The sequence below is a fragment of the Bombus bifarius genome, unplaced genomic scaffold (assembly GCF_011952205.1).
Source record: "Bombus bifarius isolate JDL3187 unplaced genomic scaffold, Bbif_JDL3187 scf7180000007978, whole genome shotgun sequence".
Classification (NCBI taxonomy): Eukaryota; Metazoa; Arthropoda; class Insecta; order Hymenoptera; family Apidae; genus Bombus; species Bombus bifarius.
In genome coordinates this window covers 5,541,482-5,562,504 of record NW_022884363.1, presented here as the reverse complement: position 1 = coordinate 5,562,504, position 21,023 = coordinate 5,541,482, and the positions used below count along the sequence as shown (strand labels likewise).

General features: G+C 41.5%; 1 protein-coding gene across 6 annotated transcripts in view; it reads left to right on the top strand.

Annotated features, from left to right (window-relative positions):
- The window catches only part of LOC117204583, a 305,110-nt gene that overhangs the window by 7,018 nt on the left and 277,069 nt on the right, over positions 1–21,023 (top strand). For 3 of the 6 annotated variants that reach the window (XM_033442130.1, XM_033442129.1, XM_033442128.1), the window contains exon 1: positions 16,694–16,804. The exons of 2 other annotated variants lie outside the window; for them this stretch is intronic. In XM_033442130.1, the coding sequence (XP_033298021.1) occupies positions 16,709–16,804 (96 nt within the window). In that variant the 5' untranslated portion in view covers positions 16,694–16,708. Of the gene's footprint in view, positions 1–15,075; positions 16,635–16,693; positions 16,805–21,023 lie in introns of those variants that run through there. One more of the 6 variants, XM_033442132.1, reaches the window with a different exon arrangement.

Below are 21,023 nucleotides of genomic sequence, written 5' to 3'. Positions count from 1 at the left end.
TGAAAATGTTGAAGTGGGTCTGACTTCTAGGAAAACTACATCTTCTCTAGTGTTTAGTTTTTGGCACAACGATTCTCTTTACAGCGGCTTCTTTGGTCTCTATTATAGTACCGCGAAAAAATCGCCAACGTACAGACAATGTCGACGATAAAGCGCAAATGTCGACAAGCCGAAATGGTTGGAAAACTTCGATAAGCCTAACGGCCATTGATATATTTCGGCACCGCAGCCGTTGATGTTCAGTTAGCCACCGGAGGGTGAAGAATCGTTAATCGAAAGTTCAAGTTAAATAGTCATCTTTTTCTGTTTAATCCACTGTAATATATCCATCTATCAATAAATTATCATATAGGATAGAAACCACCGGAAATCTTAATTTCTAACATTTTTGATAAAGAAATCCTATAATACATTCATCCACGTGTTTGTTCTCTCTATTCCGAGATACATAAAACCTCAACAGAAAATTATCGAGACATTTGGCATCGTGTGTTATTTGAGTTAAGGGTTAACTATAGTAGTAGGTATAGCGATGTATAATATGTATAGTTTGTATTATACGATATAGTTGAGTTAACGGTTACATTTTCAGTCAGATTCAAGGATGTCGCGATAAAAAGCACATAATTAGTATTATATATATATAGTATTCGCGGTTAAGTTTATAAAAGACATCTGAAAGGTAATCTAGTCTCTTCAATGAGCTCTATTAAAATGTAAGGACACGGTTACCCTATATATCTCGCTATTACAATGTCTTTAGTCGTCCGACAAAGTTGGCTATAGCGCTTGCGAAATACCGGAAACGTTTTCCTTAACGAGCATCGACTGCAACAGCTCTCGGCTATCAAGATCCAGAAAACCTCGTACGTTGACGTATCGCGGAAAGAATTCGTACTTTTTCTTACAATCTCTCCACACCATCAATGTGTCTAACCGCGCTCTCAAATCGAATCAAATTATTCAACACGAAGGACGCGACAAATGATCTATGGAGCAACGTCATCAACCTGATTATACTTGGCAAATGTAATAAAGTAATGGGGACGTGCGTAAGGCGAACATTGTTGAGTTTCAACGACTTAATTTAGTAAGACAGACGAAATGGAATGAACAGTTTTGGGACGCTTAGAAATCACGTTGACCAACTCCACAAATTAAATCGCATAGACGAATGACAATTACAAACATTGTTTCTAAAAATTTATCTTAGAATTTACGGTTATTTACGCTTTCTCTATTTCTGGTAAATAATTTTATGAAAATAAAATTTTTTTTTGAGCTATTGAATTCTATTGTAAAATTGCTAACTTGAATAAAAAGCGGAGTTGATTAATTTGCCTTTTCGACGATTCAATTGTCGCGCTTCGTATAAAATATGTGTCCTAATACTTACGAAGTATACGTAGGAAATCCAGTATTCGATAAGAATCTAGAGTGTCGCGGGCTTTGTTCGTGTCTCGGGAGAAACCTAGTTCCTTCTCTATCCTCGTGCATACACAGGAACATCCGGCGTCGACTGACAAAAACTTTAATCACAATTAAGACAATTTCACGGCAGGAATGGGCATTGTGTCGAGAGAATCTGTACCGTCGCGAGCCGGCCCACTCCGGTTCTCTCGTGTCGGCGTGAGGTGAACGCTCGTGAGTCTCGAAGGATAGAAAGAGCGTCGTCTCTCCCAGCTCTTCGAGGCTCTATCGAGAACAGCTCGAGATGTGCCACGAGCCGCGCGCTGCCAATGTCGGAGGATAATTGATGATAGTTGCTTAGCAGTCGACGACGACGCACAAAAGATTCCCGGGCTCCTTCTCTCCCCTGGCCGCGGCTACGTATAAAAATTTAAATTAGTACGATAAAAGAGCATTCAGTTACGTGTTCTCCCTTTCTTTCTCTCTTCGTGCTCTCGAATACCAGCCGGGCCAAGGTACGTTATTGTTCCAATGAATTATGTTACCGGCCACGCTTTGTAATGAGTTCGAAGAGAGCTGAAGGGGTGTGAAGCGGACGCGAGTGCTCGAAGGCTCGTTTCCTCGATAGAAGGCTATGTTTAGGCTGTTTCAATAAGATTGATGGAGTTAGATCTTTTTCCTGTTGCTCGCTGTATAATTATATCGTTAATTGATTCATAGATACGGATAGATGTTTGGAGTTACACGTATTTGAGCAAGACAAACGTTTTTAGAGATTTACATGGTTTTTGTAATTTATCTCCGTGAAGATAGGACAACCTTGTTAGCTCACTTTGAAATTAATCTTTCTAGACCTAATTTCACGTCTGTGATAACTAACACGACTTTGTATTATTCTACGGGTGACATAAGATTCTGTGTTCTCTGCTTCGAAAACATTGAGATATGATTTTAAACCGTTGTCTTCTGACATTTCTCTAACAAGATAAGAACAACGAACACTCGATAACAAAGTTATTTCGGTTTATTCACGCCTCGGTAAATAAATATCACAAAGGAACTAGCAAAATATGACTCGTAACTTCTATCCATTTGGAAAATCGAAGATGGTATTTATCTTACTTTCTTTACTCAAGATAGCGGAGCGTAAATTCGGTCACAACGAGAAAGGAATAAATCCGCCCGGTAAATAAAAGATCTACCGATAAACTACCGAAACTTGTGTATTGTTATCGGATTATTTGTCAGTTAGACCGCGCCAATCTTCACTTGCGCAACGCGTAGTTTGAGTATACGCGCGAAGGTCGACAAATTTTGAATGTGCGGCGCGTTCGTCTCTCGCGCATCTATCCGCGCAGGCGCGCGCATTCGCGCGTTTCAATTTAATTCGCGCGCTTGGCGCGCCAACGCGAATGAAAGTGACTCACGCAACCGTCCGTTCGGTTGCGGTTTTTTACGGTGTGCCGTTAATTATATCGTTCACGCAATACGTTGCAGAAATACATGCAATTAATTTGCTATCGTGAGATCGTATTTAGGTAGAAGATTCAAGAATTTAGACAGGAAACTTCTTGGGATAGAGGTGTATAGAAGCTTAGTAAGATCAAGTGTGATTCGCGAGACAGAGCTTCGATATTTTTTGCAAGTTTTCTTTCGATAGTTTTATATGATTATTACTAGTCAAACTAGTCATTATTACTAGTATGATTTAACTAGTCAAAATTACTGGTATCAAACATGAGAAATGTGCAAGGATTTTTAATATTTACGTTACTTCTATTAACTTATATCGCTTCAGTTTTAGCCAACTATTATAACATAAAGAGACAATAGCGTGTTTTAGTTGGAAATTATTTTTGGAGAGATTTAGAGCAATAAACTCTACATTTTATCGTATATTTCCATTCATTAATAACGTTAATAGATGAAAGTATTCTTACATGTACGAAAGAATTTAGGTAATTGAAATATTCAAATTTCATTTTCCCCCATTTGGTTGGTATACGGTTCGTGCATCGAACACTCAGCGGGCACTTTCAGTTCTGCTCCGCGAGGCGACGGTGTAATTACTCGGACTTTCTGTTGCACGCGTACCGAATCCCCCATCTGCATACAAACTACGCCGGCATCCACCTTGATTAATATTAATTTTTCCACAATGGATTTTGTCGCGACGAGAGCGTGAGACAGTTCCTGTCTCGTTATTTGCTTTACGCGTTTGATAGCCGTGAAATTCATGCTACGATTTCCTCGTTTTCGTCGCTGGAGATGTCTCGTTCGAACGATCAGAATGAGGCTTCTTTCACCATTGAGAAGATCGGCGGAAGAGCTCGACGTTCGAGATACGTTGAACCTAACGACTACAAGGGTGAGAAAATTCTCTTCGTTGTCACGCATTCGTATCCTATATCAATAAATAAATTCATCGGAAGTAAAAATTCGCTGCATCTACCGTGCACCGTGAGATTTTTAAACGTTTATGCATAAAGATCGCTTGTTAGTCAATACGACTATCGAAGAAACGTTTACCAGCCTCGTTATCATCCTTACGTGAAAGATCGAAGATTTACGAGTTTGTTCGAAGGTGATCACAAATTCCGCGTGAGAATCGAAACCAGGCCAACCGCAGAGGTATTTACCGTTTTTCAGCAACGTCGATGTTCCATGTGTCGGGAACCGTAAACTAAGTAGACCAGCGAGGATGCACCGGAGCATTATCGATTGTCCGGAAGTTATTGCGTAAAGTCAGGAGGCGGCAAGTTCGTAACGTGATTTCTTAGCGGGACAAGAGCTTTTGCGAAAGTCTCGACGATTGTGTTGGAGCGAGGGGTTGTTTTCGTGGAAAAATGCACGAGTTCCATCGATCACTTAACGATAACTAATATTGTCCGAACGTCTCTTCCGGCATAGTGATCCTATCGTGCGGTAAAACACGAGAACACCGCCACTTTTGAATAATTATTACATCCGTAGCGGGGTAACGTAACGGTCTATCGCTTTCACTAAGAGATTCGTGTATAAACGTTGGGCGAGGTCAGTCTAGTACGTCGTCCATGATTGATCGGTATTAAATTTGTATTTGTGTTCCACCGCGGGCAAACTAGATGATAATAGCTGTAAACATCTCAGCTTCTATCTTCGATCTGGATGTTGACCTTTCCCGCGATGTGAAACGTGGCTCCGCCGATTGTATGCTCGCTAGACACGATGTACAGGCTATTCGGAATATGTGTAGTGAAATATTAGATGTTTCAGACTCGTTGCATTCGAAACGAGGAATAATAATCACGAGTCACTCGTGATTGAACCATTCAAAGAGCGATTTTTTTTTTGAGTCACTTAAGCAATGGGATTAGCCATGACTTTGATAAGTTCTATGTTATCCTTGATTTTAATAATTCCAATAACTTTGAAGATCTCGATGGACTGACACAGCTATTGATAACTTTAATGATTTCAATGTAGTCCGTAATCAGTCAAGATAGGCACGTAATTGTCAGTGGATCGCGCCAGGCACGGCTAAGTCTTTTAAGAGTCAGGATAAACGAATGCCGTATCGTTTCAGCGTAGGGACATCGTACGGTGAAGAAGCGCGCACGAGATTCGTATCTTTATTTATAATGTTATTAGAGTCGGCGTTCACACGAGTAACTGTACAGAGAGTCGTGGCACCGGCGATAAATTGAAACACTTCGTTCCTTAGTTGGCTTCTGTGTACATACATCGCGCGACGTTCCACCGTAAAGTATCAAGAGTCGCTTGGTATCTACTCGTTTGATTACAATCTTTGTTCCCCTCGTGGGATCAGCTACCACGCGACTACCTCTGTTTTCGGTGTAAGCTCCGTAAAATATAGGAGGGTGTGAGCCAGTTGTAACCTGCAATTTATTTAACCTTCGATTGATAACGCCGCCATGGTGTGTGTATCCACTTTGCCCTCTTTCTGTTTTTCGTTTAACGCAACAATAAGGATTGCTAGATTCCTCGTACGAAGGATCCTCGGGCAAATATTACAGATTTAATTTCAAACGAATTAATGGCTGTTAATGAACGAAATGCAGGAGGAGGAAACGCGAGGATACACATACCGGTAAAGGTCAGGCAATAAATACCGACTCATTAGCCGACAAGAAAGCGCAGCAGCCGCGAGAGACTCTCTTCGGTGAACGGAACGAGCGTTTGTGTCTCCGCGTTTCCCGCTTCCGGTTGCTCGTATTTTTCGTCGTTAACGCGGTTCGTTACTCTTGTCCCCCCTTCTTATCTCCATTTTTCTTACTTTTTTGTCTGCTCTTTAAAGCATCTAATCCGTTCCGTCTTTCACGTCGCGCGATCCACGTCGTCGCACTAAATCAATCAGATGATAAACAGTGATAGCATATCGGAACAATGTACAATAGAGGTTTCTCGCCTATTGTTACGAATTATCGGCACTGATCGTTCGTTTCTTTAATAAGCACGCCTTTTGTTTAACGCGTATCGCGTGGCCCTGCCTTTCTTCCCTTCTCTCTCACCCTCTTACGCTCTCGCTCTTTCCCTCTTTCTCTCTTTCTCCACGTGTTTCGATACGCTTTCCGCAAATACGGAAACAGACTGAAATGGAACTCGTAGAAATTCTTCCTGCTTGTCGCTGATACCGCGGCGCAACAACGCGACGATACAATGAATGGCGAGCCACGGTTATGGTAAGATTTATCGCGGCCAGGAAGAGTTTACCTACATAATTATTTATCCGGTTCGATAGGAGGTTTCGATAAATGGCACAAGTCTTTGTTCGACGCGTGCAACGCGAAAAAATACACGCCTCTCGTCGCCTGGCCAATTAATATTCGATAATAACGGTGGTTGTTAATTGAAGGGGGGTGAAGCGTACAGTTACGCTACGATTAAAGCGCGAGGACGACCCGTAATGTGTTGGCTGTTGTTCGAGTCGATTATCGATCGTTCGTTTGCAAATATACCTCGAGATAAGGGTAAAATTGTAATTGAGCGCTCAAAACGCGTACGAAACTTTCACCTTCGCGATCTGGCTGCTGATCGTGAATCGTGTAAGTCGATAACGATCGCTGGTTGGGTAATTTTAGTGGAATGCGTTCCGGTAAACAATGGTTGAATCAAATGGTTAGTCTCGGTTTTATGAGACTGACGGAGAATGATGATTCACTGGCATTGAAACTGAACTATTCTACTTTTGGAATTTAGGAAAAACGTGGTGTTGAATTGTTCAGATATGGTCCTCTTCTAAGGAATCTGAAGTCTGTAGGAAGTATATTTTAAGATTGTTTCGTTCCTAATACCAGCTTTATTTGATGTTTGCGAAATGGTGTTTAAATATTAACGCTGACTGTTATCGAGACTTAATTCATGCATATATAAAGATCAATCTACAATCATAAAATATTTCACGTAATCTGATCTCAAATAGAGATCTAATGGCAAATAGAGACCTAATGGAAAATAGACAGCGTAAAACCGAGTGGTCTCAATTCAAGGAACACATATAAGCGAAAGTGGAAATAACATTAACAAACTATGAATAACATTACGTAGCAACTATTGTTCCTTTCAAGTCGAGTAAAATAACTGGTTTTGCGTTAGTAAGTTGGTTTCAAGCTATTTGAATACAAGCGACTTGTAGTCGAGTGACCTGACTAACGAGGACGAGCATAGAAACTTGAAAGGATATTTCAACTTAAATGACAAGTTCACGCTGGTCAGATGGTTTCAAGTCGCTTGAATCCAGGTAACTTAACGTCTCATTCTGGTTATTTTAATTAATTACACCTGAATTTATCTCTCTAAATTATTACGCTCTTATGAAACGCTATTCTTGTTATAAATTTAAAGAACGCTCGTTGAACAGCGAAAAGATTAACAAAAATAACTTTTTTTTTTTTCATTAATCGCGTTTCTGCATTCCAAACGAAGCATGTTCAGGACAAGAACGCTACAAGCTATTAAATTTTTTTCTTACGTAATCATCGAACGCAAGCTTAGCTGGACAGTTACAGCATCTGGTAACGACTGATTTATTCGACGTTCCTCGAATTTCTTCGTGTCACGCGCTTCTAATTAGATTCGCAATTACCCAGGTATTAATTCGAAAGCTCTTTAGATCGGGGCGATATCTGGTGCTCGGTTAGCCGCGGTCGCGTTCCCCGCAAGATCATCCTCGTTAGACGATTATCCGTTTAGTGGAGCGGATCCTGACTCGCTATCGATGAATTATGCATTTCCGTCGCATTGTTACGCGGCCAGTGGCATTTTAATCGAGAATTAGATTCCGATGTTACGATTCTTAGTATGAGTTTAATTTTCATTCCATCCGTTCCCACCTTCCAAGTTGAAAGAACTACCATATGATGGCGATGACAAGATCGGATAATTATGATCGATGGTGTGTGAATCGCATTCTTTCTTTATCTATCGTCTCACAATGCTTCTTGAATATTCGTTTCATATGGAAAAACGTTCGATGTTTTGTAAAAAAATTCTTAGGTAAAGCGAACATAACGACTTATGTTTTCACGTGTTTAATCGTGAAGTGATATTACAATTAGGAAATTAAGAAAAATACTTATTCTCTTATGATCTTTCTGATCTGTATACATCTGTTTATTTTCACGGTATCGCTTCGATTATAATCATCGATGTACAATACATGTAATTATGCATGACAAGTTGTTAGGTAGTTGATGACAGTTCTAGAACTAAGAGGGAAATTATAACAACGTTTATATGGTCTAAAGTTCTTCGATCTAACAATAGCAGTTACAGATTAATAAACGATGTACGCTAAACGGGATAGGTTATTGTTATCGTTGAATGATTTCCTAGGTGCAATAGATCACGATTACCACGAAGCTACTTAGCATTCGAACATAGTACCGTCGATTCACTCTTTGAAAGGTTCGTATCATCGTATTCATATTTGAATCACGAACGATCATTATAAAGCGTGATCTCTATCTAGCATTTCGATGTGTACTTCCGTCTTCAAAAGGAAGAGCCCGGAGGTTTCTCAGAATAAACCGTTGCGATTAATCATCGCTGGTTAAACAATGACGCGCCTAATGTAACGAATTCCAAGTTCGTCGAGTCGAATTATACGATTCCTTTCTACCATTAATTCGAGAGCAACGCTTTAATCGCCACCTAAACCCGATCATGGCGCTTACGAGCCTGCGAACCGCTCTTTGATTCTCGCATCATTCGCTGAAACAACGATTTTTCCCATTATTCCCTGCCTTGAGAAACTTCAGCCTGCCGCAAATCGTATCTCTCATACCGATCTACGACTCGGTCGCTGGAAAAATGTTCCAGGTAGATCGTGTTGCATTTTCTCGATGCAGTGGAAACTTCGTGACATGAAACTAGTCTACTTCTGTTTTCTGCAGCGAAGTTGAAACTAGAGATATATACTGGATCACGAAACTATTTGAACGCTTACCATAGAAAACTTGTACGTATTATATAAAATATTTTGAAGCATTTAGTAAACCTCGACATTTACTGGGACCGAGACACGAGATCTTAATTTTTTATTACATATATGCCTGCGATAAATATCCTCCGACTTGTACGTACATTTTCACATTAGTTCCAAGTTTCAGCAATATAGTCATGAAATTTCAGAATGTTTTATACAAAAATCACACAATACACGCGTCACAGTTTTCGAAGATAGGTATTAAAATAGTTTCGCGAGCTATTGTATTGTACTATAAATCCCAGTTAATCTTACAATTTTCAAGATACCTTTAATTAACTCTTCAAAGTTCTTCGAGCAACACGGAAACGCTTATCGGTTGTTTTTGTTGCAAAGGATAATTAACTTCTTTGCTGGCGCGGAGAGAACCAGCCAAGCTATCGATCGAACGACAATTACAAAAACGTCGATAAAACTTTATAATGAAATTTATCGGTCGCGTATTTTCTTCTCACCTGGCGTGCGCAACATTGTGCCTCTTAAATCAGCCGGAAAGAAGACGAACCATGGTAAGAGAGTACGCATTACGTTGGCTGACGCGAATCAATTGCGAAAGAAGCTTCCTCGCCTCATTAAGATCCTCGACGCAATCAAACGTGCGCGCGACCGCCCAGCCACAATAGCACGTGCAAACGAACGCTTCATGTTGCCAATGGAACTCGCTTCGAGAACTCTCTACTATGGCGAACAATGTTTTTCTACTGTGTTTTTATCCTCCGTGTACGGGGAATCAATGGATGATCGAACTAAAGTCATTACGATTAAATCGGATTAAAATAACGTTTGCATGTTTCCACGAGCAAATCTTTGACAGAACTTCAAATCTATGGATTGTTTGCAGCGTTGATTTAACGACAGATAGAGAGTAATTACTTAAATTCCTTGTTTCGTGATAACAATTATGCGTTTGATTTTCAAATTCCTCAACGTATATTGAAATTTCCTTCGAGTCGTTTCCAAAGTTGTCGTATTTTACTCTTCGTTAGGAATCGGAATATTCAAAGTATCTAAGGTTGTAGCGTTCCTAATCTGAAATCTTCGTACTCGAGAGCGAATTATATAAGCAAATTATAACGAGCCTCGTTTTTCACGCATCACGCTCATTGTTAATCGCGTGCTATTTTAATCCCTCGATGCATGATCTAACCATTTATTGGAAACGCGTTATCGAATCTATGTATGTATATCGTAGAGTGTTTCTAACGTTAAATATCATATGTTGAGAAATTAAGTAAATGAAAGAAAGTGCATGTTCTTTCTTCCTGAAATTATAAAAAGATATCCGTGTTGAAAAGGCTGACATAAATTACTACGACCACACGATGATCTAATCTAAGCGTAACTTTAAAGATGAGATTAGTAGTAGTTCTGTTTATAGATACGATCGTACTTAGTATCATTGCATCGATCAAACATCTCTTCCTAATAAGTCTCCGATTGAAATTTTGTTTGCCCACATGTCCGTATCTCTGTCGATTCTGTTGTTGCAACTGTTCGAAACGTGATTATATATCACGATCGCTGACCAATTTTACAATCACCCTATATCATGACTTTGACATAACCTAACATCGAGTAAATTAAGTAATCGAACAAGGCCCAACGAGGGATGAATCTAAAACGGTTCATCGAACAAACTCTGGTATAAGAAAGAAGATTGAAGATGGTTGGAGCGGATGCCAGGATCGTATCATCGACGCCTGGTATCGATATTTCCTGCTCTCGCTGCATTGATCTACAGAGTGGAAAGATTAAAAGGAAGAAGAAAGGCTTGGTAGTTGAAGGCGGGCTCTCGTTCTCTTTGCTCTCGTATATTTAGAGCAACGAAGAAGTGGGATTCGCACTTAGAGCGTCTGACAATTTGATTGCTATCCGGCAGCGATATCGCAACATCGTCGAACCAGGACAGTCGAGTACACCGGCGATTTATCTTGATTTACACGTGATCGTGATGCCGGTTACCCCGTAATTGAATCATAGCGCTTCGGCTCGGCCGTGCACATTCTTTACCAAGAGCGAGTCGACTCGTGGCGATTCCCGGTCGCGATTCATCGCTCACGCGCTCTCCCCTCTTGCGCCTGTAATTTGCGGTTTTGGAGACAAGACGTACTGCTGAACTCGTTTCCCGTGCAAGCACACCTTATTACGTGAATATGGGTTAACTGAACGATGACACGTTATTTTTGACAGAAAGTTTCGAGTCGCTGGTGTTTAGAATTGTCGGGTAAAAATTAGCAATTGACGGTTAACGAATATACCAGGTGCGAGACTTAAAAGCGAGTCTCTAGTCATCCTACGCGGTCTCGCCTCGACCCACGTTGTCCCACGAGTGTAACGCGAACCAATAATCGTGAGAACAATCAATTATCGTATTTAATAGGTAAGAAGAATAAGAATAGGGAAATCTTAATCTTTCTATTATTAAGACTTAATAATATACGATAATATACAATGCCTATTTAAAGTCGATATTACAAGAGTAAGCGAGTAAAAAAAATTTTTTTTTTATCTGTACACACGTTACAAAGGTTCGGGTGGGAACGAGGTCGTGCGTTGTATCGAATGTTTTTGTATCGCATAGAAAGTGACATTTTTGCGAGGTTAAATTCACTGGTAAAAATCGTTTGCCCCTTATGTATTTTATAATTTAGCAATTTTCACGACCAATCGTGGTTCAGTGATCGATGCGAGAAATTGGATTTTTAATTGACGACGAACGCGCGATTTCGCACAGGGGAAGTTGGAAAAGACGAGCTAATAGTACACGGTGCGCCCGATTTGCATACAAATTTGCAATGACTTTCTCGTTAGCGGTGATATTCGAGGATCCCCTGTTGATCTATCACGATCCCGACTGCATTGTTGATGAAACGCGGAAGAGGTTGCCTTGGTGCTGACTTCTCCTGATAGATGGCGCCAGTCTATCCACCCATCAAACTTGCATATCGCGATTTTTTGCTCATTCTCCCGCCATATCCGTGCCGAATAACGGTGATCGAACTTTGTCGCACTTTCCAGCCACGATTAATAATTTGGAATTTTTAATATCGGTGACACAGTTTCGTTTTTCCTTAAAGGAGTCTGTGATGGTACCACGATTGTGCTTTTCGAGTTTTACAGATTAAGTACCTTGCAATTGCAGTACCATGTCTTCGTCTTCAGAAAAATAGATTTTCTTATCGTCCTTGCCTTTAAAAATTGGAATTATAGAATTTTACATCAATGTTTTGATCGATTACACGGACAAAGGAATTTTAAGAAAGTAATGAAAGGCGTTGATTATTTTTTTTAAATAGTTGGAAATTTTCAATTATACAGGGTGGTTGGTAACTGGTGGTACAAGCGGAAAGGGGGTGATTCTACGCGAAAAAAGAAGTCGAAAGTATAGAATAAAAATTTTTCGTTTGAGGCTTTGTTTTCGAGAAAATCGACTTTGAATTTTCGCTCGGTACGCGTGCGGTACGTTATAACGTATCTCACTGTAGATCGTTGTCTCGATGGAAAAATTAAAAAAAAAAATTTAAAAAAAATTTTTTATTCTATAATTTCGATTTCTTTTTTCGCGTACAATCACCCCCTTTCCGCTTGTACCACCAGTTACCAACCACCCTGTATAATTGAAATTTCGTTGTCGATCAGAATTAGTACGATGCCATATAATTCCCGGAACATCGTATCTCTGCATTTTTTCACCAGAGGAAGAAGGTACAGTTAGAAACGCATTTATCTAAGCTGCATTGATAAAACAAAACGTGAATCGAATAACAAGAGCTCAAAAGGTTTCTCTTCCGTGGCGAGTTCGAAAAATATCAGGTTCAATCTGTATTCTGCGTGAAATTCATCTGTAAAATTGATCATCGACGAAATGTATGAACCGTCAGCGTGGTTTCGTTACGAGGATCTCTATCGTAAGATTTATCGTTGAAAATCATAATCGTATAATATTAAAGGATCCCCGGTGGAAGTGAAAACAGATGAAGTTTCGTCCCGTGATATGTAGGATTTTCACTTCGTCGGCCGCGAACGATCACGCGAAGCAATTCGCGTGAGATGAAAGTACGCGAGGAACGAGTGGCCGCGGTGGATTTGCAAGATAAGCGCGGCGAACGAGCCACCCGATAAATTTCGCTCGGCTTTGTTGGACAACGAGGTCTCGACGTTTAAAATGAAGAAAAAAAGAAAAAAAAACGTAGTAGGAGGAGTAAAAAGTTGTTGCTGTTAGGGGAATTGAATACGTTTATACCGTTCTCCGTTTGACTGTAAATGTTTACGACTTCATGAAAGGTTTAAAGATGTAAAAATAGGGAAAATTCGTGTGACATATAAAATTGTTTTTTCTTTATCCAGTCGGAAGAAGATAATTACGTGCATATTTTCATTACATTGGTTTAATTGTATGTTTCGACGAACGTAAGAGATCAACGTCAGATTTCGGTCGGAAGTTCTCTGCGAATTAATCTCCATTCTTGCAACGCGATTCGGAGCAAGTTGCCGGAATGGCTTTCGAGAGCACGAATGGGACCGGTGCACGCGATTCTACGTAGAAATTAAATTCGACGTTGCGATTGAAATAAGAATTAACTGTTATGATTCCGGGAGAACAGACGTGACTGGAGGCAGTCACGACGCTCTTTCAACTTCGATACCTGGGGCTTCTCTCGGGACTTCCGAGTTTGGGGAATGAATTGGAACTCGGATCATTGGATGGAAATGGTGCGAGAAGAATTTTTGCTTGTAATTTTTTGGATCGTCTAAAAATAGATAGAGAATTAGCGAGTATAAACATATATACATAACATATTAAATAATTAAACGCAAGTACGTAACAAAGTTAAACCATTATCGGTTCACAATTCGTATCGTATAATATCGTATACCTGACAATATTTATCTTACAGCACTCTTGAATATTCTTGTAATTATTTTTGTCTCGTGTGTAATACATGAAGCTTAAAAAGCTTTCTGATTTTAAAGAAACAATGCCTACCTTTAAACATCTAGAATTTACCTATCATGCAACGATGGAGATTTCGCGACGAAGATTGACGACCACGGTACGACTCGATAGCGGATGAAAGAGTCATTCGATTGATCGAGTACTGGATGACGGGACGAAAGAGACGATCCAATGAGAGGCGACCTCTCGGTATCTTGCCCTCGCGATTCAACAAAGAAGATGACTGCGACGACATTAAAGACCGTGATTTCATAGTCACGCGAGCAGTCACGAGTGGAAGAGTCGTAACCTCTGTGTTCGCCGATGACAATCGTCGCTTTAAATCCGACAAAACGTATTTTCCTCGCCGATATACAAGCCAGATATAACCAGGCACGGTGAACGTACAATGCGCCATTAAACCGTAAAATTCTCGTCGACATTGATAAATAATTTCGTAGCCTTTCCCCGATGCTTCATGCCGTGGGAAAGCGCATTACACCGATTCTCTTTACGTCCATTTCTATGCTTCCTCCGCTTTTCCATCGCGCTTGGTTACCTTGCCACGAATTTGCGAAATTATTTCGTTTTACAAATTGGAAGCTGCGAAAGTGTCAAGGTTTTTTATCATCGTGCAAATTGATTTTCAATCGAGGAAGTTGCCGGTAGTAATTATCGAATTTATTTTTGTAAACTCGCTTTTTTCCTTTTCTCATTCCACTGAAACGAAAACGGATATAAAAGGAATGTTTTAAGTCAACGCTCGAGAACAATTTGGAACATTTAAATTATTATTGACACTTGGTATTGAAATAAACGAAGCGATAAGGACAAAAATAATAGTATACGTCTTTAAAAAATTTCCTGAATCACACACAAGCACTGGAACATTGAAATACGTTAAGTAATGAAAAAAAAGAGCAGAAAATATCAAATTCCCAATCTCTGTGCGTGCAGCCAAATCCTTTTCAACGACCCCAGATCCAAAATACACTCAAACCAACTCCAAGAATTACCCCAAACTCTCTCGTCATTTAAAAATTCTTCTCGTCCCGTCAACAAATCACTCAACGCGCACGATAGACACACACCGCGTAAACTACCCATAATAAATCTCGACGGTGGACCTTTACCGTAGCACGTTACTTTCATTGAGCTAGTAGCTGGCGTAGAGTCGATGGCAGAGAGAGGACGGTGTTCGATTATCCCCGCGTTGACGGGAGGACCGCGTTCATCACGCATGCCCGTGTAGCGCGCAGAGCCCCGGCACGTCGACGTCGGCTCCGTGGAAACGGCAGATATTTTGACAGTACGCCGCCCTGCATCCTCCGCTCGGTGCCACCCTCGTCGTCACTCCTCTCTCGCGCCCCACTGAACTTTCCGATTCTTCATCTCGCGACAAAGACAAGGAACATCCAGTGCAAAGGTCGAAAGATAGGAGTTTGTGTCGATGGCGTTGTACCATAGCGCCACTTTCGGAATCAGGTCAGTCGATAGACGTCGAGGCGAGTTTCGCGAGAGTGTTGGTGCGCTCGTGTGCTCGTAGAATGAATGTTCTGGTGGCCTCCAGGGGCGGAGGAGGGCCCAGAGATTTACGTGGATCGGCGAACGAAAGTCGTGTCACGAGACATCGCGTCGTAGAGGTTTGGTCATCGGCGAGGGATGGAAAGATGGCACGCGAGCTCGTCGGCTGCACGAGCGATGCGAGGGTGCGGGAATCGTCGCGTTGATCATTCCGCCGCCGCGTTCATTGATCGCCCGCGATAAAAGCCGAATACCGGTGTCACGGTGCTCGAGGCGTGTGAAACAGTGACAAAAGCAGCGAGGTGGCCCTCGATGCGTCCTTCGTACGTCTTAATTATGTTTCGAATGTGTCGTCGTGTTTAAGTAGCGTGATGAATGCTTCGTTATGAATACCACGTCCGGTGGTGGGATTTTCGCGATTCTCCATCGTGAAGGAGTGACGTGTAAACGCTGTCGGTCGAACGTCTCGCAAAGGATCGGTGAAACGATATTATTAACGAAACAGGAGAAGGGGGATGATACTCGAGGGAAAAAATGATGCTCTTAACGCGAGTCTGTTAGAAGACTGTTTCGTGCATCGTTGATTCGTTGATGGTCAGTGGTGGAACGAAAGAAAGAAAAAGACAAGGAGGAGGGAGAAGAAAGGAGCGAGAGTATAAGAAAAGGAAAAATCAGTAGACCTTGGCGGCGAATCTCTCGGCGTTAAACCGTTCTCTCGAGCGGGTCTGGACGGATCCCGCGTTGTTCGCGTGTATTCCAAGTGGGCGGATGCCGCTGTCCATACCAAGGACACGTATCCTCGGGCGCGAGACCGCAGAACAATGAGGATTTCAACGTGGAGGCTCGCGAGGATGCCGTGTCGGGAATGCAGAGTCCATAGCGTCTCGTGTCGGTCGTGTCTTTCCTCGTCGTCGGCGTCGTCGTTCCCGTCAACAAGACGCGTCAACCAAACCTAGCTTGGTCTTCGTTCCACGACGACGAAGAAGGACGAGGCGACCACGAGGACGCTGTCTCGTGTGTACTCGTGTTGTGTGTGCGTGTATGCCCCGTGTGTTGCAGCGGCGTGGGAATAAATCGACCACCTAAGCCAGGGTGACACGAGCGTAGAGGTACGAAGAGAGGAAGAAAGGAAGAAAGAAAGAGAGTGAGAGAGAGAGAGAGAGAGAAACAGAGAACGAAGACGAAAGGAGTCGCGGGAGGACGAAGCACGATAAAAGAGAGGCTAACGAGGCGAACAGGATGAGTCACTTCGACTGGAAGCTGCTGCGCCGGAAGAAGGTACACACACAGCCTGTCTTCGCGACGCGAACACACTTTCCGTGTGCTCCTATTCCGAACTCTTGACCCCTCGCATGCTCCGTCACCGTTACTCGACTTATCGACCCGTGGAAAAATTAGCACGGGGGTGGATCCTGTACGAACGATGGGACGATGCGAGTAGCGGCCAGGTAAATGGATGATGCCCATAATAAAGGCGTTGCTCCGACCGTTACCATCCATTTGTCAATGGTCGCGACCGAGTCGTTGACGTAGTCCGCCTCGTCCGTTGTCGTTCTGGCTTCCCCCTCTGCTACAGGAGATGGAGATAGCGCTACTGACAGATGGACGATCCTGCTGCAATTTCCTGTAAATGCCATTTTATCGATGGGTCGGTGAACGGAACCATGAAATTGCTACTTTTTCGGCCAGTATTTTGACGAGGGAGGGTCTGCAGTGGATTTAGGGTGGAGGGTTAATCGGAGCTCGATAATTAACGAAGAACTCTCTTCCTGTTCTTCGAATGGGGTCCTTTTTTCCATATTTCCTCCACTATCCGTATTTCTTCGTCAAATACAGAAACCAGGAATAAGAAAACATCCAAAGCATCGATTGCGACTTGTTTTGGAAGCTTGAAAAAATAGTCTCTGGAATTATTCAAGGGCTGGGAGGACAACGCTTTCTGTATATTGACTTTGCTGTACAATTTATATCTTCGTTCTTCTTTCTCAAACACGGAAATCACGATTAAGCAAACATCTCCTAAACTGTCGCATCCTCTAGAAAGTAGTTATATGCACAGCTATAAGACTATTTAGCGATGTAGGTACCACTTGGCCCAGTTACTTCTCAGTTTTGCTACGCTGTTTGTGCACGTTCTTCAACGTTGTAATTCAAGGTTCTTCCGTGCAACTGAAGTCGGTACTTTCATCGAGGCATTGCTGGCTCTAGGGTTCCGCGAGGACAACCAGAGTTAATGGGAATTTCGAGTCAACCGCGCGAACCAGAGCGATCGTGCGCGAGAAACGGAGGCGTGCTTTCTCCGTCGACGGTCGATACCAGAACAAACCGTAGAAAAACCGATGCTTCCGATGAATCTTGGTTAATTAATACCGAATTGCCGCTGGTGGCGCTCCTTTCAGCCTTTCCACGTAAATCTAATATACCCAGCCTCGCGGCGTGTACTGTGTCTTCCATACAGCTTCCATATTCTCCGGGTCCTAGAGTTTCTCCTGAATTCACGATTTGTTGCATAGAGGAGCATAGTTCGATTTATTGATTTTCGATTATCGATTTAGAAGTTAAGTAACTGGTGTGCACCTGATCGAATGACGAGCTTGTAAATCAAGACTTCCCTAAACAATAATTTTCTAAATAATAACATTAACGAATTGACAAGTGAGAAATTGTAGATTATGCACTTCTCTTTTATGATTTTATGTTGAGTAGGATAATCGAATGACTCGTAAATGAATGATCGTTTCGCTATCAAATTTGTTGTAACGTAATACAAGAGCATCTGTTGGTGCTAATAATTTGCAACGTGAGACAGGATTATCGTTGATACGTTGCGCATATCGTGAGGCGTACACGTGCGCGCAAGCACGATCAACGGAGGGACATCTTTCGATCGATCGAGATGTTTCACGTGGATAAGGCGGGCCGCAACTCGCGAGTTAGGTATCGTATCGCGTTGAAAAACTAGCAAGAAAAGTTATATGGAATGATAGGAGGAGCGGGACAGCGTGGCGTGCCTCCAATAATAATCCTGCCGTACAACGTATTATGAAACGCCTTCGTAAATATCATCGAAACAGCCCTATTAGCAAAGTAATGCAAACTTTCCTGCATGAAATTATTGCTCGACACCACCTGGTGAAAGCTACTTACAGCTTAATTCATTTACCTTTGCCAATTATCGCGCAGATGTGCGCCCAAGTTCCGCCATCTCCACGAACGTACGTACGGCTTTAGAGAACATATGGTGCTTGTGTTAAGACGACGATCGGCGCATGATATAGTTTGATAACGTCTGATGATTTACAATGGCTACAAAAAGTATCGACACATAGCCGTATTTTGAAAAACAAATTCAAAGGTGAAATTTTGCGTAAATCTTTGATGACTTAAGTTGCGCTCAGAGAGTTAGATATTTTCGTTTCTCTTTCTTTCTCTCTCTCTCTCTCTCTCTCTCTCTCTCTTTCTAAATCTATTGCATTGAATTTCTGCGGTTTGACGTTGTACGTTGTTCGTTTCACTTGGAGGTTTCTCTATCGAAACAACGTACCATGGAAAAAGTAGCCTACGCAAGGAGCAATAAATCGAATCGCGTCTCTGCTCGCGAACCCTGCGAATCTGAGTAGTGAGAGGACATTATAGCGGCAGCTAAACGATTCCCACGCTCGCAGCCTATCACTTTCTTCATTTTTCGTTTCACCAAGTCCCTGCTTTGTCCTCTGGACACGTCACTTCTAAGTATTCATGTCATCGATCAAACATGCTTTCATGGAAACTTTGTCTTCTTTTAACTTTATTCGAGTACTCTATGTTGCTGCTTAACTTCAGTTCTATTTAATCGAAAATTTTGTTCCTTGTTCCACTTTTCCACTGAGCGTTTCAATCACAAAAAATCGGGCAACAGCGTTTCTTTTTCAAAAATGACAAACAAGATATTTTTATTGTCTCGATTATTTAAACATTCATATATATTCTCAACAGAGACGTTTGTACAGTTACAGTACGCTATAATAACTTCTCGTGCTCGTCGTCGAAAGCATCCTTTCTTTCTGCAATTGCGGCAACGAAACGATATCTCTTCCTTTTTGCTGCCTCGGATCATCGTGTTTCCGGTAAAATAGTTGCGCAGAATACGAGCCGCGGTTATTACATAAACCGTTGTTCCTGTGGCGTAGGTTCGATGGTATCGACACGCGGTTTCTCGTAATGGAAAGAGTTTTAAAACGTTTCGGTATTCAAACCGCGGCGGGCACGGGATCGTGCTGGGAAACACGAACAGCGGACAAATGGAACTAAACGTTCCTTTACGTGCAAGTTGTGAAATATGGAGTCGTCGTCGTGCGTCCTTATCCTTAAACTTTGATTCTATCCCTTTCAAATCTAAAATAAATTAGCTTTAACTGAATTTACAATTTTAGAAAGATCTTTCACATTTGCAAAATGGCAATTATAATTTTTAATTCACGAGAGAAATATCGACCAAGTAAATTTAATTTAAGATAATTTTAACTTCTACTTGTATTTAACGTCACGTTATGAAGAAAAATATCGACGAAGTAAATTTTGTTAAGTACTTGAAACCGTAAACCGCTAGACCGTAAAATTGCGACTTTGAACTTCCGACAACTTGCAATTTCACCGGAACCGAGGAAACTCTGGTAAAGAAAAAAGAGAAGCAATACTTTTAGCTCGTTATTTCTGTCATTCACAGTTCACGTTATATTTTAACGTACCGATAGTCTCGTCGTTCGGTTAGAAATGTCACGTACGACATACTTGTACGCAAACTGGGCGATCGATCGGTCTGGTTTTCGTGATGCATCGCACCGATGAGAATCGAATATCGCGTGCGAAACTGTGAACGGAATTTTCCATGACTTTTCGTGACTGTGTCGTTTGCATAGCGTTAAAGTAGGCCAGCAGAAGCGTGTATTGGCTAGCTAGAGGGTAGAAGGAGGGTCGATGCAGTTACAAATCAATAATCGCGTCTGCAGTCGTCTATTTAAGTTTCGTCGGGCACACTTGCACCAGGAATAGCCCCGTGTTGTCGGGGTTAATGATATACGTGTATCGATCACTTTTTTTTTCATACGATGTTTTTAAATTATCTAGAAATATTTGGTTTTTCATTTTATAATACGTTATAGCGTTACGCAACGATTATGGGCATATAAAGCTAGAAGAAACGAATTATTTGTACTGGAAAATATAGACATGAGATTTTTTCAACTTTATGTTAGTTACTGGTTAGAAGAAAGTGGTTTAAAGGTTAACAATCTTGTAGGTTCGAAGGTATAAAAATCCAAATAAAATTTTGTAAAGAAAGAATAACATTCAAACGATCGATATCTTTCAAGTGCTCGAACACATATGTTTAATCCAAAAATCAGACGAAAAGAGCGTCGCTTAATTAGGATTGACAGTACATAGAATTTCAAAGTTACTCTCCTAAAAAAATGCAAAATGTGACTTACGTCTTTTCCTCTGTGGTCTTCATTCGTAAATAATAGCAGATAAGTAGACGTATAAGTAACGCAGACAGTTTTACGGTATAAGTGTAGTATCAGTACATGATCGGACTAAGCAATGTTTATAGTGTTAGCAAAATGGTTGAAAGTTGGCAACGTTAGACCACATGTACAAGACGTGTATGTTTACAGTTACGTTGCTATT